At 36.4% G+C, this 26,627-nt stretch overlaps 1 protein-coding gene across 1 annotated transcript in view; it reads left to right on the forward strand.

Annotated features, from left to right (window-relative positions):
* Positions 1-26,627, forward strand: part of st6galnac3 (ST6 (alpha-N-acetyl-neuraminyl-2,3-beta-galactosyl-1,3)-N-acetylgalactosaminide alpha-2,6-sialyltransferase 3) — an 85,746-nt gene that overhangs the window by 43,646 nt on the left and 15,473 nt on the right. Inside the window, exon 3 of the mRNA XM_056464708.1 lies at positions 2,013-2,422. Coding sequence (XP_056320683.1) covers positions 2,013-2,422 — 410 coding nt within the window. The remainder of the gene's footprint in view (positions 1-2,012; positions 2,423-26,627) is intronic.

Here is a 26,627-nt window from a genome sequence, read left to right on the forward strand (position 1 = left end):
ATTGACCTAAGCTGCAATAATGATTACTTTAAAAGGTATAACTATATAAAAAAGGCAAAGAAACAATTAAAAATACAATATTGGATATAATAAATTATATAATATAATTATTATATCATATAATAAATTGCAAAAAGATCACAGATTACAACAGGTAACACTTTACATTAAATTACATTATTTTATGTTAGCTAATGTGTTAAAATCAACTGTGAGAAATAGCCTTATTATAATCATATGTTAAAGTTAGTTAAAAGAAATACAACTGAATTGTTTTAATTATTTACCACTTTTAGTATATCGATTATGACTTTTAAAATTTAATGCGTTATTAGGCATTAGCTAAGAAATTAACATCAACTAAGATTAATAAATGCTTTTGTATTTGTCATTACATTGACTTTAGTTAAATGAACTGCTATTTGCAAATGGACACCTACTATAGTAGTTATCAAACAAAAGACCTGGTCACTGAAATTTCAATGTCGTACGCCAGATTAACAAGGGAAAATGTTTATGTTTTGGAAACAAATGACTTATTAAGTCTTCAAACATTTGATGCACAACCACTAATACAACAATCTGAATATTATTAAAAGGAACTAACAGTTGAAATAAATAATTATTCATGGCAGTGTCCATAAGGACTGCATAATATATTGTTTCAGCGTGCATATCGTAATGAGTGAATCTGCAATAGTCACATCTCAAGATCTGCAATGTCAAGTTGGGTTTATAATAACCAACCACCACAGCTCAGAACATGTGATTTATGGAGTCTGTGCAATGTTTAAAGCCTAATATAGTGAAAGGTTTTCATTTAGGCGTGTTTCTAAAGACCTGTGAGATTTCAAGTGAATTTAAACTATGAAATTATAGATTGAGAAGCTTTAAGAAAGATCTACTGTATTTATTTATATTTATATATAAGACTATAGAGTGTTATTTTAAATATGACTGAATTTCATTTGCATCTTTGTTGTAATTTGCTTCCTTTGCTTTGTTGTATTATGCTTCTAATTTCTTTATTATATTTTACACAGATACTGCATAATACAAATAATCTCAATCAATTTAAAATTATGAATTTCAAGTAAATTTCAAATAAAGTCATCATTTGAAATTATATTTGTACCGCAATTTATATACACTTATATATACACCAAAAAAGTATAGACAAAAGTCTTGTCATTGATCCCAGTTGTAAGAGCCACAAATAATAACTTGACTTCTAGTTGATCATTTGGAAAAGTGTTGAACTGCATCCCAATCATCACACATACTGCAGAAGACCTATTGGAAGCCACATGAACCCAAGATTCTCTCAGAAATCAGTCAAGTTGGTGAAGTAAAAATCATAGTTTGGGGTTACATTCAGTTATGGGGGTGTGCGAGAGATCTGCAAAGTGGAAGGCAACATAAACAGCCTGAGGTATCAAGACATTTGTGCTGCCCATTACATTACAAACCACAGGAGAGGGCAAATCCTTAAGCAAGATAGCGCTCCTTTTCATCTTTAACATCCACATCAAAGTTCCTGAAAGCAAAGAAGGTCAAGATGCTCAAGGATTGGCCAGCCCAGTCACCAGACATGAACATTATTGAGCATGTCTGTGGAAAGATGAAGGAGGAGGTATTGAACTTAAATCGAAAGAATCTTGGTGAACTGGGAGTTAAATAATTGAAAATTAAGACATGATCATATTTTATTTTGGTAAAATAAACGTAATCTACAGACCTTTGCCTTTTATATAAGCCACTTCTGATACCAAATAATCAACTAGAACTAGTCAAGTTATTATTTGATGTTCTTAAAACCTGGATAAGGCAACAAGACTTTTGTCAGGTATAGTGTATGTCAATGTGCAATGTCAGTTTTTACTAATATCGTACAGGTCTAATGCCCATGATATCAATATTGTGTATGTTTATTATCACAATATATTGAATTACTGAATGTCAGCATATGTCTATGAACCATTAATTTGTCAAATTTCTCTTCTCTCCCTTAGCCGCTGAAGCTGCATTGTGAAGTATGCAGTGTAGTGTCCAGCTCTGGCCAGATATTGGCACGTGAGGCAGGGGCCGACATTGACCAGTCCTCCTGCATATGGAGAATGAACAACGCACCCACCCGGGGCTTTGAGAGGGATGTGGGACGCAGGACAGACCTGAGAGTTGTGTCTCACACAAGTGTTCCTCTGCTAATCCAAAAACCCCAGCACTTCTTTGGACAGGGGAATGAGACCATCTATGTGGTCTGGGGACCACTGCGCAATATGAGGCAGGATGGGAAAGGCGTTGTTTACAACATGCTGCGACAAGCGGTTGAAAACTACCCACAGGCTCGCATTTACGTCACCACAGAAGAGCGCATGAATTACTGTGACACTGTTTTCAAGAAGGAGACCGGCAAAGACAGGTGAGAACTACAGTAGTCTGTCGCATGCTTGTGATGCACTGTAGGAGGCAGTAGTAAACAAACACATGCTAAATGTGTTGCTGTAAATATCATAACTATAGAACATGAACCCATAAGGCCTTTAAAATTTTTAAGTAAACTGATATGAAATTTAGGAAGCTTTATTTCTTGGTCAGACATTTTTCCAGTCTTTTAGAATAAATTTACTTGATTTGGGTGAATCAAAAATGTTACGATGACACTTAAAGATAATGTAGAAAAGCAAAGTATTTAGAGCAAGAAAGTTATAAGGTTAGCCGGTAACACTTTATAATAACTACACACTATGAATCATTTATTAAGCATTAGCATATAGTGAATTCATTATCTGTTAAGCATTAACTCTACATTAATAGATGTTAGTAAGCAGTTCATATCTACAGCTACAAATGCTGTATTCTTGACTAATAAGCACCTATATAATGTGCTTAATGATTGTATTTTCATTTGAGGTAATTAGTCTACCATTATTTCTGAAATGTGTATATTCCATACAAAGTGTGAAGTGTATTGGTTAGTTCAAGTTACATGAATCGTGTTGCGCTCGTGGCATTCTTGAAAGTCGAGATGTTTTCAACTAGGTGCGCCACACTTGCACACCATATGCGTGCCACTCGCTATTTGTGCGCTCAATCCATGCACCTCAATTGGAAATAATCCTAAGCTTATTGGCATTCCATCCAATGCATGCACTCACCAGACACATTTGAATAAATCTATTGCACTTTCTACCATTTTTTTTTTTTTATCATTATTGACACTGGTATTCAGTCAATAAATACAGAGACCGTTTTATTAGCCCAGCCCTATTTTGAACCTGACAACTTATAACCATCGACTTCCATAGTGGGAATAACAAATACTATGGAAGTCAAATGGTTACAAGAAATGAGGTTGCGGATGGAAGGACTGCATAAAAACATATGCCGGAATAGTTGGCGGTTCATTCTGCCTTGGTGATCCTTGTAAAATAAGAGACTAAGCTTAAGGAAAATGAAAAATGAATGAATAAATTAATGATATATATATATATATATATATATATATATATATATATATATATATATATATATATATATATATATATATATATATATATATATATTTATTTATTTTTTCTGTCAGATATTGCAAATATTACCTATTACTAGTATTGACCAAATGATGTATGACATATTAGAACTTAACTGTTACCTTACTCATAATTGATTGCACCTACTCCAAACCAGTTCATCGCTGTATCATTGTTGGATTAATTTGGTTGATTTGGATGAACCACTAGACTTCTGCTGATATATATGTTTTTTTTTGTTGCGACTATTTCTATAATTTGTTAATGATAAATTTTTCATTACTAAATTAAGTATTGCATCGTTTACAAACCAGTTATTTGAGAGTAGTTGGTGGTTTTTAAAGATAATTCAGAATGTGTGAGTAAATGATTAATAAACTATTCAAATGAATTGTCTATAGCCTTTAATTGTCATTTAACATACAAAGTAACCATTACTATATGCCTGAATAATACAATATATAAATGTGGATTTCAATAGTTTATTAATCATTTACTAACTCATTCTGAATGATCTTAAAATCCGCAACTACTCTTAAATACAAATTGTTTATAAATAATGCAATACTTAATTTAGTCACAAAATCTTATCAGTAATAAAATATGAAAACACAATTATTAAGCACATTATAAATGTACTTATAAGTCAGCATTTGTATCTGCAGTTATGAACTGTTTACTAACGTTTATTAATGTAGAGTTAATGTCTAACAAATAATGAATTCACTATTTGCTAATGGTTAATAGATGATTCATAGTGTGTAGTTATTATAAAGTGTTAGTCTGGCATAATGTTGAATTAGTATAATAGGTTTCCATTACAGATTTATGTAAAACTTGTGTGATATTCTCTGAATGTCAAATTAATTCTGTTGCAAAATGACTTTCCATTAACCACTGTTATAAGATCAAATTATATTTTCCCTCTCCCAATAAGTACTTATAAAAATCATGAAAGTGTATGTTGTTTGATTTACGTATATCATGGTCACCAAACTTTTTTTTAACAAGAGACATATTCATGTTATGCAAGCAAAGAAAAGGTTACCATATGTTATCATTGCACATTTTGCTAAATATTTCCCTTTTTTTTATTTCCATATTATATTCCATATTATACGTTTGCGTGTGTGTGTGTGTGTGTGTGTGTGCGTGTGTATATATATATGTATATAGTTGAATTCAGAATTATTAGCCCCCATTTTATTATTTTTTAAAAATATTTCCCAAATGATGTTTAACAGAGCAAGGAAATTTTCACAGTATGTCTGATAATATTTTATCTTCTGGAGAAAGTCGTTTGTTTTATTTCTGCTAGTATAAAACAGTTTTTCTTTTTTTAAACACCATTTTAAGGTCAAAATTATTAGCCCCTTTAAGCTGTATATTTTTTCGATAGTCTACAGAACAAAATATTGTTATACAATAACTTGCCTAATTACCATAACCTGCCTAGTTAACCTAATTAACCTAGTTAAGCCTTTAAATGTCACTTTAAGCTGTATAGAAGTGTCTTGAAAAATATCTAGTCAAATATTATTTACTGTCATCATGGCAAAGATAAAATAAATCAGTTATTAGAAATGAGTTATTAAAACTATTATGTTTAGAAATGTGTTGAGAAAAATCTTCTCTCCTTTAAACAGAAATGCATATACATTAGAGTAGTCAGTCCTGATCAAATCAGGAGCTAATCTAACAAAATAACTTACGATAATGGTCCAAAAATTACTAGGCCAAATTTATATGCTAAGGAAAAATATAAAATTATTATTATTTTTTTTTAAAAGAGCAAAAATCAAGAAAAACTAATTATGTAAAAATTTTCTAGTGTGTACTTTTTTTTTTTTGCAATATTTAGCATGAATTTAAATGTAGTATGTTTCTATTTATAAAGATGTTTCATGACTAAACTATTATTTTAATAAATATAACGGTTAAAGTTCATTTTTACAACAATACCACAGTACACTGTAAAACCCAAAAAGTTAAGGTAACTCAAATCATTTGAGGAAACCGATTGCAACAAACCATTTAAGTTTAAAAACTAATTCTAATGAGTACTGTGAACTTACTCCATTTAAGTAAATGAAGCAATTTGAGCACAGCAAAACCCAATAATTGAAGAGAACTCAAACCAACTGAGTACTGTAAAACCTAATAAGTTAAGGCAACTCAAACTGTTTGAGGAAACCAGTTGCTACTAACCAGTACTGTGTATATGAGTACATAAAATATGAGTACTGTGAACTTAGGGCGTACTCACCAAGCGGCAACCTCCCGCTCTCCCTCGGGAAGCGAATACGGAAGTAACTGAAACTGCAATTCATCAAAATTCCGCTAGTCCTGTGTCCATAATAGAGCAAATTGCAATTGAGCCCACTGTTAGAATGGCCAACTTTACAGCAGAAAAAAAGGTGTTTACAGCCTGGTACAAAGAACGATTTTGGGTCATTTAGCTATTATTACCCTTCATGACAACTGTGAGGGGGGTGAATTTTTTTATAACTCATCCATTTCCTTTATATTAGGTTATATTAAGTTTGCGTAATTGAGGGCGTGGCCACTTGAGTGACAGCTAGGTCTTGCTGGTCGCCGTCACTTCACCTCAGCTGAATCCGGCAGATTAGCCACTGATCTCGGCATATTCATCGTATTTTTGTTTTGTTTTATGTGGATTTACACAGTCAGCTGCCTTTTGGACTTATTTCTTACAATTATCAGATGATATGGGATGCTGTGTGCACTTAATTGTGCTCACAAACCGTTCATGTGGCCTCGTTTCCCATGTGGTAAAGATATATACTTGTATACCACGTCTATTAATGTATTTGTTTTAATTTAAGATCATTTATCATTAATATTTTTCTTTAGACCCGTAATGAACTCCAGAATGTGACAGATTGATTAGCTGTAGGCTCTAGAACAGTCATCTGAAGCGTTATCATACAGTGTTATGCTGGAGTTCATCAATAGTCTTGCATTTACTAACACACACTCTATCTGAAGTGTTTGGAAGTAATTCGCGTTTTCCTCCTGTAGAAAAACGTCATAAGAACAATGTTTAGTGGCTCAATGTATTACTACAGTGTTTTTAAAAGTCTAAACACTTTATTGATATAGTATACAGCCAAGCACATGTGGTCAGAACACAAACGAGTTGCAGGTAATAAAGTATCAAGCGTTTCTCCCAAAATAAAGTCTGTCTGCCAGGTCTAAGCAGAGTGCCAGCAGGTGTCTGTAGCTCCGCTCACTTTCCTCCTCTTTGCCCTTGTTTGGTATCCCGCCGTGGGTGCGATGACGCGCGAACAAAATGGCGACGGTTGGCCGCGCCTACTTGTTGCTTCTTTTGCAGTGTTCAGAAACCTATGGGTGACGTCACGGATACTAGGTCCATATATTTTACCGTCTATGGTACTCACACTATGTACATTTGACTTGAACTAGGCCAAAGCACGATTGTCCCCCCTCAACCCCACCTTCAACACTGAGTTCCAAACTCTTTTCAAATAAGTAGAATTAACTTTCAGTCAATTTTGAGTTAACTACACTCATTTCATTTGATAAAGTTGACTGTTGGGTTTTACATTGTAGTAGTAGAACGGTAGGGGTTAGCAATGTGCAATGTGTGCAATAGAATTAATCAACAGATGCTAAAAGTTCTAAATTGAACCATAGATGCCAAAAAAGAGCATTTATTTTTATGATTTACTATAATTTTTTCCTAATAAAACAGCATCCAGAAGCATTTAAGTATTTTTGACTCCTGGAATCTTCTCTATTAGTGGTATTATTTGTGGTATATCTCAACAACATGGGTTTAATCGAAGATAATGCCTAGAAGCGTAGCCCCTGCTAAAATGTAGTGCAAACCAAAGGTTTTGTTGCCAACTGTTTTCCGACATGCCGATCTGCTCTATTAAGGTTGATTTATTACTCACATTACACACACACATCTGCTCATGGCCATGCTTTCACTCACACTATTAGTTGCTCTTCTCCATGAAGTAAATGGCCATGTCTCTCCTATCAGATGTACAAACTGGAACACACAGATAGAGACATAAATATCTGCTTGCTTTTCCACTAAAGGATTTGATTTAGGATAAAGGCTAATCCTCTCCAGCCATCCTTAGGAATATCTCTTATCTAGACGATAGCACAACAGCATTAGGGCTATCATGTGGGGATTATTCTTGAAAGGCAAAACGATCGCTGAATTTCGGTTGGGCTGATCGATCGTAATCTGTCTCCAGGAAGCTAATTTTTGTAAAAAAGATTTGAGTTACAAGTGAACCTGCTGACTTTGAGAGCGCTCAACTTAAGATGAAACATTCATGAGAGTGTTATGTTATGGTCTGATGACTGTAATGAGTAATATCAACAGCTGATTAATTCCTGCGCTAGGAGCACACAGTATGCCAGACTCATTAGCACACAGCGAGTGCTCTTCAGAACTCAAATAACCTTGAGAAAGCATTGATTTCTTCAGACTACATCTCACCTTTGGTGCCGCTGGGATGTGGACGACAACAACAGGAATATTTTACCTACTCTGCAGTACTCAGAACGCTGAGTTATTGAAGTGGCATTTTACAGAAGGTTAGAAATATTTTTATAAATATTCACTTTATTTTTTTAATCAATATTTATTGCTAGAATTGAGAATTGCGTTAATACTAACAACTGCATTTTTTGTGATTTTACTGTATTATTAAAGAGCTCCTATTATGCATTATAAAAGGTCATATTTTGGAGTCTCTAACAACAGGCCGAAATGCATGCAAGGTTAAAAAACATGTTCAATGTCTTATAATATGCATTTATTTTTGCCTAATTATCTCAACGACTTCTATAGGATATGTTCAGCGATTCATTTGTTCCCAAACCCCTCCTTTGCATAAGGCTAATCTGCGCTGATTGGTCCGATGACCCAGTCTGTTGTGATTGGTCGACTGGGTTCAGCGCGAGACAGAGAGAAACGCCCACCATCGTTATGAAGTAGCACAGAGTATGTGGGAGCCCAATGCAGGAATACATTAAAGGAATGCAGTTAAACACCAGCATATTACTCTACTTTTAAACCTAACCCCCCCCCCCCAAAAAAACAACGGCGCACATTCAGTATTTATCCACACAGTGGCAAAAGTTTAACTATTTTGAAAATCGAGAGGAACAGCTGATGGTGGCCATGACAAAGACAAACGGCAGACGATCGCAAGTTCAGAAACGCATTTAAATTGGTAAAGGAAGAAGCACGCATTGCATTTTTAACCTGGGTTTGGACACAATATGTGAATATCCCCATACATATTTAACCTGAGAGAAACGGTACAAGCACTAGTCTATAATAGATATGTGATTACAAGCCGCGCGGAGCAATAACAAGTTACAACACATTATTATATACATATTTTGCAAACTACAGAAAACAAGGGAGCAATTTTAATTACACTTACATGTTATGATCCGGAGGAAGAAGAAACTGGTCCGTATGAACTGTAACAGTTACTGACAAAGTCCCTGTCAAGTCTGACAAAGTCCCATACATAATAGTCTCTGCTGCTCCTTCTTTTAATAGCAAACAGCCAACGAGTCCCACGTTGCAGCGTAGGTTATTGTATCAATCCTCAGAAAAATGACAGGAATAAATACAGCACTAGTTTGGCTATACACTGTAAAACCCAACAGTGAACATTATCATATGAAATGAGTAAAGGTAACTCAAAATATGCTGAAAGTTAATTCTACTCATTTGAAAAAAGTTTTGAACTCAGTGTTAAAGGTAATAAGTTAATTAAATACCTCATTTCTTCAACTTAAATGGAGTAAGTACACAGTACTCATATAGATTAGTTTTTTTAACTCAAATGGTTGCAGCAATCGGTTTCCTCAAATAGTTTGAGTTGCCTTAACTTATTGGGTTTTAAAATACTCAGTTGGTCTGAGTTCTCTTCATTTTTTGGGTTTTACTGTGCTCAAATTGCTTTATTTACTCAAATAGATTAAGTTCACAGTACTCATTAGGATTAGTTAATGGTTACTTAAATGGTTTGTTGCAATCGGTTTCCTCAAAGGGTTTGAGTTACCATAACTTATTGGGTTTTACAGTGTATATGTGACAACTGTGGAACTTAAAGGCTACTGCTCATTGACTGACAGAGTAGACTGAAAGAGAACAACACAAAGAAGAAGTTTGGGAGAAGCTGGGGTATTTGGTTAGCACCTGGACACAGCACAGCTAGTTAGGGTATGACGATTAGTAATCATAGAAAAAGACGGTGACATACTCAGAAAATCAATTCTGATCAAAGTGGAAGAATGGGACTTAACCCTTCCACACTTGCGTTTTAAATACTCCAGCTGACCCTCCTGTGTAATTTTTTTGTGTGACCGTTACTTAGAATCCATTGCAATTGTAAAGTTCCCTTAGTCAGGCGATCAAGTGACCGACCAGCCCCATTGATCGATATATTTCTCGTATTTTGTGTCCACCCCTACCTCAACCCTCACATAATTTTATAAATATTATTTGTTGTACAGTGCCACAAAAATTATGCTATATTAACGTGTGTATCCTCAGCTGTATCCTATCTAGACTTTACCCTCTCCTGCAGCACGGTGAAGTCTACATGGGATACAGCTGAGGATACTCACATCAATATAGCATAATTTTTGTGAAACTGTGCAACAAATAATATTTATATATTACTGTGAGGGTTGGGTTTAGGGTTGAGTCAGGGGTAGATGCTAATAAAATACAATTAATGTGTAATTTAATAAATATTATCAATACTTCTCATTAACTTACAATCGCAGCTGTATCGTTTCCAGCAACAACCGTAGGAGAGATCTGAGCTGCTAGATTTACATCATGTTTATTCATAGTTTTCTTCCGAAAAACATAAAGGTAAGCAACTGTTTATCTGGGAGAGGAAAATATTGTAGTAACATAAACAGTGTGCCTTACATGAACAAGGAACATCATAGCATGTATTTTACAAACCTTAAATGATATGTTTTGCATTTAGTTATGCGTGTTGAAATGTCTGAAAATAAATTGAAAATTTTTTTAAAGCATGGATAAATTGTGATTTATGACCAGCACTGCGCACAATTTTCAGTCTGAACGTTCTAATCACACCGGTGTGATCGTATGCTTTATTGACCAGCCATGGCTGATCACACTGGTGCGATCATATGCGTGAAAGGTTTAAGAGAATAGCAATCACCCAGAACTTCTCAAAACAATTTAACAACAACATCCTGGCAGCCTGGCAAGATATGGCCTTCAGATAATATAAAACTATATTTCCATTTGCAAACAGCAACACTATCAGTCTTTAAAATTTCACATAACAATTTTCACATCACATAAACCTTTTTTTATGTACCTGTCAAATGCTGAATAAAATACACAAGAACATCCATTTCTGTCTCATTAGTCTGGTGTGATTCATCAATCAGTCCAGCAATGAGAACTAGCAGGGAAAGTGAGTGAAAGACACTAAATTATTTTGAGTGTCAGACATCAGCCCATCTGATTGTGAGCAGCAATGTCATTTAAAATATGTGTGATGACAGCTCTAATGTAGCACATGATAAATGAAAGCTTAAGGATTTCAGAAAAATGACTGCTCAAGTTGTCTCTCCTGAAATTAAATAGTGTATAAAGAGCCTGACTGTCAATTCAAATATACATTACAAAAAGTACTACTGACAAAATTGTTTATTAAGGCATAGATGAGGAAAAAAATGTAGGTTCTTTAGAAAAATGTGTCGGCGAATTGAAATTATGTTACTCATTGAACATTTCAACACACTTTTTAAAACTAAATGTCCAATTTTTGACCTTGATGTAAATTTGGCAACATTTTAAAATGTTGACTGTTGTACATATTTCAGCAGCTCGGAAAATAGTGTCTGATGAATGGTGCTTATAGGTTGATATCCAATTGCTTGGCAGAATGTCACAATGAATGTAGTGTGACATGAACATCTGTGATGCCATGACTAGGGAGATATGAAGCACACTGGAACTGCTGTCACGTAAGGGTCTGGGACAACAGAGGTGAGGATCCACATGCTGTTCGTTAACAAGAATAGTCAGGCGGGCAACAATCAAAACAGGGGCAAACAGGAGCATGCAGAAAATCCAGAATCGTAGTAAAAACAAGCGAATGGAAAATACAGGCAGTAAAGAATCAAAATAAACAGTAAAACAAGGCAAAGGTCAAAAACACGTGATTCTCTAAACAGAAACAAGACTAAGCCACGATATGTGTGTTTGCACTGTGCTTATAGTCCATCAGATCAGTCTTGAAAAGCTTCAGAGGTGTGTGTTTGCACTGTGTTTATAGTCCATCTAATTAGTCTTGAAAAGCTTCAGAGGTGTGTGTTTGCACTGTGTTTATAGTCCATCTAATTAGTCTTGAAAAGCTTCGGATGTGTGTGTTTGCAATCAAATGGAAACCCGGGCCAGGTGTGTGAGTGAAGTGCGTGATGGGATTTGTAGTGCAGTTGAATGTGAGTGTTTACCAGCAGCCTGCAAGAACAACACTGCTGTGATTATAACAGTTACATACACTGGGGTCATTCCCGTTGTGGTTCTATGGAGACAGGAATATCCTTTCTTGTTTTTCTAATGTAAAATGTCAAGCACAGCTAAAACATTGGCACCTGGGATCTTGGAGTGGAGTCAAGGTCCAACTAATGTTTGCAGGGTAGCACCAGCCCATTGCTTCACATACCTGTTGCAGGAAGAGTCCTGACAATAACACTAGAACCTGCCGTTCTTATTAGATGCATCTCAATCAGGTCTCTTGTTCAGTAGTATGGTATCTGATCAGGGAGTCAGCCATTTTAAGCACTGTATCAATCAAAATTGGAAATGTTCATGCCAATTAGAACAAGTCTACCAGTGACAGTCATGGTCCCTGTTCTGGCACATTGTCTGCAAAACCTTGTCCTGCACAGGGTTGCCTACTGTTAGTAAAATCTTTCTGCCACAGTATCTTTATGATTGATTTTTGTGCATACAATAGGTTATCACAAAAAAACTGAAAGAGTGTCAGTGTGGTGTCTGGAACATAATTTTACCAGAGATATGCAAAGTGCCTGTTAAAAGGTTTACAGATTGCACGGCCTGTATTGGCAGAAGTTTCCATGCTGCCAGACGGACTGGTCTCTGGTATTGCTCTGGAGTCAGTTTGATGCACTAATGTAAATGCAACCCAGGCTCATTCTAAAATGTACCCCTATATCCATTTCTGGAGAATGCCAAATATGTCTCAGGAGGTACCTTTTTGCACATTTTGTTTTCGCGAATACACCAGAGGTCACTGTGTATGCTTTTTGAGATCTCAAGTTTCTCTCATGAGTGCGATTCGCGCCTGCTCTTCTCGTGTAAATCCACCAGAGGCTGCTATCGACTGACTGACTGACTGACTGACTGACTGACTGAAATACAGATTGGCGGACTGAGTGATTGACTGACTCACCCTCCGCCTTCCCTAAACCCAACCAATAGTGTTTTCAAAAGCACAGATTAACCAGCGCCCACCCACTACCCTAAACCCAAACGACAGTATTTTCAAAAGCAATCCAGAAAAAGAAAAGCCCCCTGATTTTTATCACATTTTCAGATTTTACCATATTCTCATCATGTTATTTACCATGTTATTTACTTGTTTATTTTATATTTTAATGCTTTTGCGCCCTGCGCTTCAGACTTTGCACCTAGACCTTTAAAATAGAGCCCTAAACACCTTTTCAAACACCAATCATATTATTGTCTTATTCAGATCAAGGCAAATCTTTAGATTACTGATATCCATGTAAAAGTAGTCACAAACCCCAACCCTAAAAAAAGGTGTTCCCTGATTTGGATGACAGCCTTTCCACAGGTTAGTAGTAAGCTAATGTAATGTTAATTACATAATCAAATTTTTATTTCATGCTAACAAATGATCAAAAGATGTAAATTCATGCAATTCGATTAAAATATATAAAATATAAATTGATGTATAATTTAAACTTTAATTATATTTTTTAATAAATTTTTTTTTTTATTTTTATTATCAAATAAAAGATTTTTCTAGAGTCCACTATAATTTTGTGGCCCACAATAAAGTTTTGGCACCGGTACCATTTTAAAAAGTATCGATTTAGCACTGGTATCGAAATAAACCCAAACGAAACCCAACCCTAGTAATAAGACTGACAGGAAATGAAAGATTACTGTTTTCTAGGCCAATATTGATAGGAACTATACTCTCATTCTGGTATAATAGTCAAGAAACTCTGTTGCTGTACCATGCTTGCACCAGGCGGAATGATATTACACAGCACGTGAGAATGAGCTACTTTCAGAGGCTTTGAAACCATGGAGACTAATATTTCCTTTGGGAAACCAGATTTATCTTTGTGCTTTTGAAGTCAGGGTTTCAGGGAATCGGGGATTACAATTACTGCGTTTCATAGAAAGTTGATTAGCATCATAATAAAGGGGCTGCAGCCCTCTCACTAATACAAGTAATTAATTATTTATTTTTTCTATAATTATGATTAAGGACTTTCTCTGTCTCTTTGTACTGTATATGGATCAACCAGTAACACTTTCAGAATGTTAATTAGTGTACTCATTCAAGGCACATTTTAAACAGCTCATTAAAAAACAAACATGCATAAGTACTACTTACTTGAATTAAATTCTTCTAATTGGGTGCTATTTACTGGAAGTTTACATTTGTTGACAACAAGAACTACCATGGTTTCCGTTTTATCTTAGTGTTACTTCCAAAATGTACTCATAAATGTATAAAAAAGTATATTATTATCTGTCACAGAATGGAGAAGTCAAACACAAGTGCATCCTACATAGGAAAAGTCTTTGAATTTTGAGGTTACTCATGAGTAACTGTAACAAAAACTACCTGCTAACACAAACCAGAACAAACAAAGAACTCAGGGAAAACTGATGGCTTAAATAGAAATAGATTTTATAAACTTTCTGGATGGTGACAAAGGGTATTAATTATGAACTAATCAGAAACATAGGAAACCAAACAGGACTTTAGCTTGAGTTTTCAGTTTTACTTTCATGTATATTACTTATTCCACTGTTTGTTCCTTTCCTTGAAGTTAGCCCTTTAAGGTGCACTACTTGAAAAAAATTTTTTTGGCCCACATCTTGGATTGAACAATATGCTGACACAACTCTGATAAATAACCTATGATAATGATAACCTATGGATAAAAGGTCAACCAGGTGGTTCCGATGCCTGTTAAAGGGTTAATAGGTCAACAGCTATGTTTTATTCACAATTAAACACACCTATGGTCACTTCGATGTATAACTGTGCCACATCGTTTTCAACCACCCTTAGCAACATTAAAAGTCCTGGCTGGGCCTGGCTCCAGTTCCCCCCACAGTTCAAAGTCATGCGCTAAAGGGCAATTGAATACACTAAATTGGCTGTAGTGTAAGTGTGTCAATGGGTGAGTGTTTGGGTGTTTCCCAGTGTTTCCCAGTGCGGCTGGAAGGGCATCCGCTGCGTAAAACATATGCTGGATAAGTTTGTGTGGAACCCTGCATTTTTTACAGTGAGTATATGGTGTATATACACCACCTCATGTCTGTTTCTGTTTTGGCACAAGAGCAGTGAGGGCACAAACACTGAGTTCAACTCAATCAGTTTATAGCTCTGATTCAACTGTCAGAAAATCACCCGACCGTTCTATTGCCAGTCAGGAGAGGTTAATCGCCTCTCCATTCCCTCTGTACACAGCATGACAAACGACACACGACAAAGCTGAAATTCAGTCCGATTCAAAGAAGACTTGCATGAGTCAGAATTTTTGGACCAAAATCACAAAAAAAGACCAACCTTATCAGACATTATATGTCAGTGTTTTAGCCCACAGTTTCTAAAGTGCCCAGGGAATATCACTCAATTTGGGTTCTGTTTCAGGAAATGGTAATGGTAGTTGGTAGTTTATTGATGTTTCTTATAGGCAAATTTGAGCTGTGCAGCAAATGGGTCTGTTTTAAACAAAAAGGCAAGTTTAATTATATAGCCCATTTCACACACAATGGTAAATCAAAGTGCTTTACGTAAACAGGTATAATAAACATCCAGTGTTAAAGGGACAAGTGTGATATGCTCTGATTTTCTGGTTCTGGTCAGAATCCTGGCTGCAGCATTCTGGATGAGCCGCAACTGCCTGACTGTCTTTTTGGGAAGTCCAGTGAGGAGTCCATTACAGTAATCCACCCTGCTGGTGATAAAAGCATGAACAATTCTTGCAATGTTTTTGAGATGATAGTATGCTGATTTAGTTACTGCTTTGACATTATTTTTGAGACTCAGATCTGACTCCAGAATCACAGCAAGATTCTTGACCTTATTTTTTATTGTTTGACCCTTAGAGCCAAGGTACGCATTCACCTTGAGAATCTAATCTCTGTTCCCAAATGCAATGACTTTAGTTTTCTCTTTGTTTAACTGAAGAAACTTTTGGCACATTCAACTGTTAATTTGATCAATGCATTAGCAGAAGGTGTCAATGGCTCAGTGGGAACAAATAATGGTTGAATAGGAGAGGTGCCAGAATTGAATCTTGTGGGATTCCACATGTCATGGGTGTCCACCTCGACCTATGGTCACCTAACTGACATAGTAACCTCTCCCTTCAAAGTAAGATCTGAACCATATGAGGACCATCCCAGACAGTCCAACCCAGTTTTCCAGCCTATCCAGAAGTATGAGGTGATCGACAGTGTCAAATGCAGCACTAAGATCGTGCAATACCAGCACTGCTAGTTTGCCTGAATCCATATTTACAAACATTTTCCAAAATAAGCTGATGTACTGTATGGAAATTAAGTAGCATGTAACTTATGTTAAGAGATACAAATTGGTCCAAAAATTAATTCATAAAAATGTTTATTAAATGTTATATACGTATTTTCATTGTTCATGAAACCTTATTGTGAACATCAGTATCATTTTAGCATGCATCCTATTTTATTCTTTCTCATTTTTATGTTCTTTTATTATCCTTTATTTCTCCTCTAATTTTCGCCTCCTCGCCTTCTCCATGTCTCCTCCCAGGCCATTTGTATAGCCTACTTTTAGCCGACTTTACTTTTGCCCTCACCTGAACAATCCACTGTGTTAGTCCTGGCAGGATCTTCCAGACTGAGTTCTTTTATCTTAAACGTTGCACATTTACCAGTTTCCTGTCACGCTGTGTGTGGGGGTGGTCTGGTAAACTTAGTGCAGATAACTGCTGACAGCCCTCTTAAATCACACTGTCACATTACCCTGTTTCCATGATAGTCCTATTGACCTCTGCTTTGACACACACACAGGGTGCAAACTCACTCCAGATTCTACTGATAATTGCAGACTCCATTTTGTGGAGATATTACTTTGGCTTTCCACATTTTACCAGTTATATCTTTATAATTGCTTTAATTCAAACTCGTATAATGATTAGCAATTTGTGCAACAGCACCAGACGTGATGGCTTTGTGACCCATCAAACTGAGAGAAGCTATCTGCAATTTTACTGAACTGACAATGAAAGGAATTAATTAATTAATTCATTTTCTTTTCGGCTTAGTCCCTTTATTAATCTGGGGTCGCCACAGTGGAATGAACCGCCAACTTATCCAGCACATGTTTCACGCAGCGGATGCCCTTCCAGCTGCAACCCATCTCTGGGAAACATCCACACACACACTCATTTACACTCATACACTACGGACAATTTAGCCTACCCAATTCACCTGTACAGCATGTATTTGGACTGTAGGGGAAACCGGAGCACCCGGAGGAAACCCATGCTAATGCAGGGAGAACATGCAAACTCCACACAGAAACGCCAATTGACCCAGCCGAGGCTTGAACCAGCGAACTTCTTGCTGTGAGGCGACAGCACTACCTACTGCGCCACTGCGTCGCCCGAAAGAAATTAATACATAATCAAAATAACTGAGGGCATCACAGTGGTGCAGGGGGTAGCACAATTGTCTCACAGCAAGAAGGTTGCTGGTTCGAGCCTGGGATGGGTCAGTTGGCATTTCTGTGAGGAGTTTGCATGTTATTTCCATGTTCGTGTGTTTTTTTTCTAACGACATGCGGTACAGGTGAACTGGGTAAGCTAAATTGTCCGTAGTGTATGTGTGTGTATGGAGGTTTCCCTGTGATGGGTTGGAGCTGGAAGGGCATCCGCTGCGTAAAACATATGCTGGATAAGTTGGCGGTTCATTCTGCTGTTGCGAATCTAGCCAAAAAGAAAATTTATGAATGAATGAATGAATAAAAATCTACTGAAAAATATGCTGTTTGTTTTTTCAATTGTTGCTTTTAGTATGACTAAGTCACAAAATGTCTTCAAACTTATTCATATTTTAACATTATTACACAGCTATCTGGAATAATTGATTCTGATTGGTCAATCATGACATTCCAATGTATGTTAAGATGGATTTATACTTCTGCGTTAAGCGCACGCATATGCTTCGCCGCAGCCTTCACGGTCACATAGCCCTCGCTGATGCGCACTTCTCAAAAATTGTAACTACACTTCGTAACTACACGTATCACAAGCTCTGTGATTGGTTGGCTTGGTAGTTGTAAGCAGTGTGGGAACCATGAGAACCCGTTGGAGCAAACAAGTGTCGAGGCCTGTGAAGTAGCTCAAGATGGAAACGTTTGGGTTGTGTTTACCTTATGGTTAAAGTTGTCGCAATTTCGCCGGTTCCCACCTTTGAATGAGCAAGTGCTACATGTAAAATAAAGTAGCATTCAGAAAAAACAAAACACGCGAAACATGTCGCAGAGGAACATAAAAACCTACTTCCAGCTAGCTTTTCGGAAGTGTTATTGCAGAGCAACACAAACAGCCCACAGAAGTATAAATGCACCACTATGCGGAAGGTGATCACTCGACGCAAAAGTATTGACCTTATTCTTCAATGCGGAAGTGCTCTCGTTTTTGCGATTGTTTTAGAACTTCCGATTCAGTTGCCTATGGGAGAAATTACTAGGAATAATAAACGACAGAAAATGGTCAAACTACTTGCTCTACAAACAAGTGTTTGCATGATTAGACAACATAGACTGTAAAAGATATGGACGTAGTATCCTTGACGTCACCCGTAGGTATATGAAGAACCCAAAAGAAGCTACCAGTAGGCACGGCCAACCGCCGCCATTTTTAATGACTCTCGATTAGTAGAAGAAAAAGCTAAGTTTTGTACAATATTTAACGTTTATGGTTGTGCTAAAAAAACCTTTTGTATTTCTAAAATTCTCTGATGAAAATTAGATGAATTTTTTTTTATAAAGGACAGTTTTGTGTAGAATGAAAAAGTTATCATATATCCCTGCGGGATTTTTTTTCCTCGCACCAACCGAGGGATACCAAATAAGGGCAAAGAGGCGGAGCTACAGATGCCTGCTGGCATTTTGCTTAGACAGGCTTTCCTATGTGAGAAACACTTAATATTTCATTAGCTGTGACTCGTTTGTGTTCTGACCACATGTGCTTGGTTGTATACTATATCAATAAAGTGTTTAGACTTTTAAGAACACTGTTGTAATACATTGAGCCACTAAGCATTGTTTTTCAACAGGAGGAAAGTGTGAATTACTTCCAAACACTTCAAATATAGTCTGTGTTAGTGATTGCAAGGCTATTGATGAAATCCAGGCATAACACTGTATGACCACGTTTCAGATGACTGTTCTAGAGCCTACAGCTAATCAGTCTGTCAGATTCTGGAGTGCATTACAGCTCTAAAGAACATTATAAATGACAAATGATTTTAAATAAATCAAATACATTTATAGAGATGGTATATAAGTATATAATTTTACTCACCTGGGAAATGGAGACCACGTGAATGATATGCGAGCACAATTAAGTGCACACAGCATGCCATATCATCTGATAATTGTAAAAAATAATTCAAAAAGTCCAACTGACTGCGTAAAGTCACATAAAACAACACAAAAATACGATGAATATGCAGAGTTCAGCGGCTAATCAGCTGAGGTGAAGTGACAGCGACCAGCGAGACCTAGCTGTCACTCAAGTGGCCACGCCCTTAATTATGCAAACTTAATATAACCTAATATAAAGGAATGTGATGAGTTATAAAAAAAATCACCCCCCTCACAGTTGTCATGAAGGGTAATATTATCTATATGAACCAAAATCGTTCTTTGTACCAGGCTGTAAACTTTTTTTTTTTGCTGTAAAGTTGGCCATTTTAACAGTGGGCTCAATAGAAATTTGCTCTATATGGAGGCAGGACTAGTGGAATTTCAATGACAAGCCATTTCAGTTACTTCCGTATTGTCTTCCCAAAGGAAAACGGGAGGTTGCCGCTTGCTATACAAACAAAGTAGAATAACATCATAAGAAAATTGTTTGCAACATCAAGCAGCAAAACAAGCTGTTTTTAACCTCTAAAAATGAATGTAAATCAGTGGGACCAGATGTCTCCAGCCAAAATGATTCAAATGGCTGCGCCCGCTCGTACGTGGAGAATTAGGTAAATAAATCAGCCTTTTTTCTCAAACAGGGCCATTTCTCGACTTTTTGCCACCGTATTACTATCGTTCACCTTAGCAAGACTATTTTATTCACTTCAACATATATGAAGTGATCATTTCTCTTTAATAGTGATGATAGCAATGTATTTTTCAATTATTCTGCTGTGTAAGCAATAATAACGTTACCTGCTTGATGGATAGTAATGTCAACAGCAGCACAAACACAACAGCTTGAAGCCTACACTGAAGGTTTCTCTGTCCTTCTCTGTCTCCCATACCAAAATTGCTGGTTCATTCATGCTCTAATTCGGTGTGTGGTTGTCGAATCTTCTCGAACTTAAACGTAACTTGGAAGTACAATTTTAGCAGTGATTTTTTCACAGACCTCAAAAGAGTGTGAAGATCTCGATAGTTCTTTTGGCCTCGTCTATGAAATCTGATCTTTATTTTGTATTTTCTATTGGATTCAAGTCAGGTGATAGGCTGGGCCATTCTACAGCTTGATTTTCTTTCTCTGAATGCATTTGAGAGTTTCCTTGGCTGTTTTGGATCATTGTCTTGATAAAATGTCCACCCTGGTGTCATCTTCATCATCCTGATAATGTAGATGTTGGACTGAAGCAGCTGATATTTGAAAGGCAGAGGGTTAATGAAAAAACTACTGAGATATTTGAGCTGCTGTCTGGCTTTTCACTCCCTTTCTATACCTCCCCTTCTTCATGTGTTCAATACTTTTCCCTGTGTCATTCATTTTATTATGCATAACTTAATTTGTAAACTAATTAGTTTTGTTTTCTTTGCATATATGGATTTGCTTGGTTGTTACAAACATCTGGTGAATATTTCAAGTTAACAGCACCACTAGAAATATGTTTTCTGAGAAAAATGGAGACTTGTTTAATATTTATTTCCCCCAAATTAAATGCTTATCTTTCACGTCACTATTCGGAACTATCTGGTGCCATCTTGCGACTGAATAACAAGTAGGTTAGTGTAGGCTGCATTCAGCCATTTTTGTTTATGCAAGGTTTTCTTTTATGAAAGAGTTAATAAATAATTACAGCTCAAATCAAAGTTTTGTGCCTGATTATTTAGTTTAGTGGAAAGTAGCCATGTTGATTTCGCAGAATAAAGCCCTTCAGTCTTATACTGATAAGCTTCTAGAGCTTTAATCAACTTAGATGTACATTATTTCTTACATAAAGCACATAGTCAGTATCTGAGATTATCATTGTCAGCATGTATGAGAGGAGGTTGTCTTACTGTGGGCTATAATTGCCTTCCATTTTTTCAGGAAGACTGAATAAAAGTGGTGAAATGAGGAGAATTCACTCAATCCGCATGAGTGGACTTGGACAGTGGACTATAATCATTTTATGGTTATCATGCAATGTAGAAAATTTCTGTATTATAACATAATTCATATACATAGTCACAGACTATGTGGCTTATTTGATCCAATTTTGAAGTCTAAACAGTCCTTTCTAAATAGTCTTTTAACAAGGGCTAAATGTAGTGTTTAATTGCCTCTTTGGTTCTCTTTGGTTGGCAATGGTTCTCATCGACAGTTGTCAAGTTGTGACAGTTCTGTCTCTTGAAGGCATTGGCTGGCTTTCACTGTAAGCCTAATTAAATCTGACCCTATCCCCCGCTAAATTAATGAGTGCACCTGAACATCACTCAGTGTAGTGTGACAGTAAAATGTCATTAGAGATAATTAGATCTGCTGACTGTTTGGCTGGAATCACCATCAGAGTGTAATGGTGCTCTTTTAGTAAATAGCTGAAAATATCTGAAGGTTTAGGTTACACCTATAAATTCCAGTCTTTTCTTACAACAATAAGATGATGCTTGGCTTGGTAATGTTCTGAAATATGCAGCATTAAAATTGAGGTGCACTCTTTGTATGTTGTTTAATGTATCCAATATAATAAGGTGCACATTGTGGGTAAATTGATTTAAAAAAAGGTTGTTTGGATTGGTGAATCAGGATGTGTTTTTTTTTAATGGGCACATATATTAATATATTTATCAGCAATGCAGAGTCCATTGGCAAGGAGCAAAAATGTGATGGCAGCAGTGTTTGGGAAAGTTACTTCAGTAAGTGCATTACAATATTGAGTTACTCCCCAAAAAGTAACTAGTTGCGCTACTTAGTTACTTTTATAGTTTGTAACTGTGGTGGAAAGAGTACTGAAAATCATATATAAAAGTACCATTGCTTGACTAAAAATGTAGTGCAAGTAGAGTAAAAGTATCTGTTGTAAATATTGCTTAAATTGAGACAGAAATTTGAGGTATGAAAAAGCACCCACATCGGCCTCTCGTGGATTCGCGAACACAAAAACTGCAAAAATACGTACCTCCCGGGACGTACTTCGCGGTCTCCGGAAACGTCCATGGGACTACGTTTTCAGAATGAGCCTAGGTTGGTCATCCTGGTCATCAGGTATGCCAAGTAAAATCCAATGTCTGATAGATGTCAGGTAACGTCCACACAACGTCAAGCTGTAACATCATTAGATGTTGATATTGGATAGATTTTAGGTTGGTCGTTGTATATTGACATCGGTCTGAGGTTGAGTTCTGACGTTAACGCAATTTTCATTACAAAACAAAATGTAACGTCCCCACGAGGTTGGGGTACAACGTCAATCTGATGTCATATTGACGTCTTGTGCCTGCGTGTTGTTTAGGCCATTTCGGTCATTATACAGTAAACATCCATTTACTGTAAACCATTTTGTCTTTTGAATATATTATTTAGTCCTGAACTTAATGGAATATAAATTGATCAGCATAGCTGGATATATTGTGACAATATATATTTGTTTGAGCATAAAAGTTCAGCTAATAGATAAAATAATTTTTGATAATTAACATATCCTGGTTCATCTAAAGCATGATGTCATACAGTATGTATCTCGATTTACTAAATGCTATAATCTATGGGAAAAGCTCTGTGTGAATATGCTGCACAGCACCTTGCTTTAAAAATACCTTACGAAAATGTACAATATCAACAGCATTGACCCCTATTTCGACTATAATATCTTACTTCATACTGGAGGCACACAGATATTAATTTTAATTAGTTCTCCAGCTTATGGTTTCGCATTCTGAATGCTCACTGAGGATTTCTGAGATGTGCTTATCTTCTCATTTATTTCTTATTTTGCTCGGCTGCACAAAGTCACTCTGCATAATTTTAATAAACACAGTCATGGTCAAAATTATTGCCACCCTTGCTATATATGATCAAACAAGGCTATGGAAATAAGTTTGTATTGTTGGTTATTTTTATCTTTAGTTAAAAAATTTGCAAGCTAATCATTCATTTAAATAAAAAAGTTTACACTTTGCTATTTTGGTCAAAATTATTCATTCATTACTTTATGCAACTTCCATTTGCCAGGATTGGTGCTTTTTCCTCTTCAATTCATCTACTCATTTTCTATAGAGTTCAATTCAGCAGGTCTAATTGTAGGATTTTGTTCTACTTTATATTAAGTTGCCTTTTGTACATCTGTAATTAATTTCTGTAATCACATTTATGATTACACTTTTGACCATCCCTTACCCCTAAACCCACCCTCAAACCTACAAATACCACCAAACCTGTCCATAAGCCTACCCTTATCCCACCTCAAGAGCACCAGAAGTGTTCTGCAATACATTTTAGCATTTACCACATTACTGCAGACTATTTAGGAAAGTCAGTGTGCCATTAAACTTTTAACAACACGGGCTGATTCTGAAAATGTAGCCGTATATACATTTCTGGTAATCACAAATTATGTAGCCAGAAGTATGTATGCCTGCATTTCATCTTTAAAGTGAACACTATCAGGGCGGTATGACACCGTTCCTTTTCGCTCTTACCTTTGTATGGATGACTTTTCTGCTGTTATCAGTTTGTCCAGTCAGCTCAACATGTACGTTGGCAGACTTGAGACACAGAGAGGAGATGACCATGACGATTGCTTTCGAGTCTGGTGAAGAAAGATTCTAGAAAGACAAAAACAGAAGCCAAATTTTTTTTATAAGTAAATAACAGGGTGAGAACATGGTAAAATCTGAAAATGTGGTAAAAACTAGCCAAGGGCTTTTTATTTTCTGGATTGCTTTTGAAAACTGTCAGTTGGGTTTTGGGAAGTGGGTGGGTCAATCGGTGCTTTTGAAAACACTATTTGCTGGGTTTAATAAAGGAGTGGGGTGGGTCAGTCAATCATTCAGTCAACTGGCAGCGGCCTCTGGTGGATTTATCTGGAACAGCAGATGCGAATGGGACTTCCGAGAGAAATTTGAGATCTGAAAAAGCATACACAGCAGCCTCTGGTGGATTCGTGAAAACAAAAACTTTCTCCAGAAATGTATATAGAGGTACGTTTTCAGAATGAGCCTGGGTTGACCTTTAAACAACAAGAAAAAAATGTAACAATGATTTCTACATTAAGAGCTCCTAGTGGATCACGACTGAATAAATAAGCACAAACTGGAGCGTTCAACATACATCAACATATTTCAATATTTATAGGGATGTACTTATAACTCATTACTTATAATGAGCTGGGAAGTGGTCTTGTGAAATCATACTTCTCCTATTTTTAGCTGTCAAATTGACAGTTCTCCTATCCAATGGTGTTGCACCATAAATGCAGGAAATAATTGTCAATCAGACAGTGAGTAGGAAAGAAGGCCGCTGGTTCGAGTCCTGGCTGGACCAGTTGGCATTTCTGTGTGGAGTTTGCATGTTCTCCCCATGTTGGCGTGGGTTTCCTCCGGGTGCTCCGGTTTCCCTCACAGTCCAAAGACATGTGGTATATAGATAAATTGAATAAACTAAATTGGCCGTAGTGTATGGGGGCAATTGTTGAATTAGAACAAACATCTGAGGTGAAAAGAGAGATATAGGAAATGTGCAGCACAGTGAGGCACAAGGATCTGGATTGAGAAACACTGTCCAAGCCAATAGCCTTTGGCTTCACACAAGGTGCCACTCCTGTCAGCTAAGAACTGGAAACTGAGGCTACAATTTGCACAGGTTCATCAAAAGTGGACAATAGAATATTGGATAAACATTGCCTGGTCTGATGAGTCTCGATTTCTCCTGCGACATTCGGATGGTAAGGTTAGAATTTAGCGTCAACAGCATAAAAGCATAGATCCATTCAGATCGTCTTAACCATGTCTACATACCTAAATGCATTGAGTTGCTGCCATGTGATTGGCTGATTCGAAATTTGCGTTAACGAGCAGTTGGACAGGTGTACCTAATAAAGTGGCCAGTAAGCGTCTCATTTTTTACATACATACTGGACAAGAAGAAAGCAAAAACTTTCGATGTCCCAGGAACAACTGTTGCGACAACATTTCCAAAGTAACCTTCCAGTACTGATTGTTGGGGAAGTTTTGTTGAACCAACAATATGTTAGAAGTCGGGCTACATGGCTTTAAAGTCCATGAATACAAATGCTGTCTGGATGAGGCAGGAGAATAAAACTCCTAATGCATGCAAAAGGCCTCATCACTCATTGCCTATTATCACAGATAGTGGAGCCTTTGAAAGAGACATTACTGAAATGGGATGTGAGCCGAATTCAAATGCTGAAATTGTTGCCCACTTGAATTCCTCCCTGCAGGAAATACAGCTTCACCAAGATTTGATTTGTAGTTCAGAAAAGTTAATTTAGCCCTTGAAGACAGATTTTAGATCTAAAAATGTAAAATGTGACTGGCATTTATATACACTGTAAGAAGGCAATCATTCATAAAGTTTTCTTCTTATTTAAGTGCTGGTGAGTTGAAAACAGTGAATTAGGATAGCAACACAATATCTACTCATTTAAATGTAGTTATGGTTATTTTGCTTAAATTATGATATTAGAAGGATTTATTTAATGTATTTAATTAATTAAACATATTTGTTTACTTTATTAATCTTTAAATTAAGTTTAATATTTTATAATAACAAGAATGGTCTTTGACGTTATTGATCATAGCATACTTTAATGTAATTTACTTTTATTAAACTTCACAGTGAGTAAAATATGATTTAAAAAACCTTTAGCTATTTTCAGATTAGCTGTGGCTGACGTTTAAGACATTACCTGACAAAAGTCTTGTCGTCGATCCCAGTTGTAAGAGCAGCAAATAGTCACTTGATTTCTAGTTGATCGTTTGTAAAATGGCAGAAGGTAGAATTTTTTTTTTTTGATGAATCATCTGTTGAACTGCGACCTAATCACAAATACTGCAGAGGACCTATTGGAATCTGCATGAACCCAAGATTCTCACTGAAATTAGTCAAGTTTGGTGAAGGAAAAATCATGGTTTGGGGTTGCATTCAGTATGGGGCGTTGCCAGTTCCGTTACAAACCACAGGAGAGGTCAAATTCTTTAGCAGGATAGCGCTTCTCATATATCAACCTGAGAAAGCAAAGAAGGTCAAGATTGGACAGCCCATTCACCAGACATGAACATTATTGAGCACAAGTCACACCTTATTGTCCTAATTAAATAA

The sequence above is a fragment of the Danio aesculapii genome, chromosome 2 (genome assembly GCF_903798145.1).
Source record: "Danio aesculapii chromosome 2, fDanAes4.1, whole genome shotgun sequence".
Taxonomy (NCBI): domain Eukaryota; kingdom Metazoa; phylum Chordata; class Actinopteri; order Cypriniformes; family Danionidae; genus Danio; species Danio aesculapii.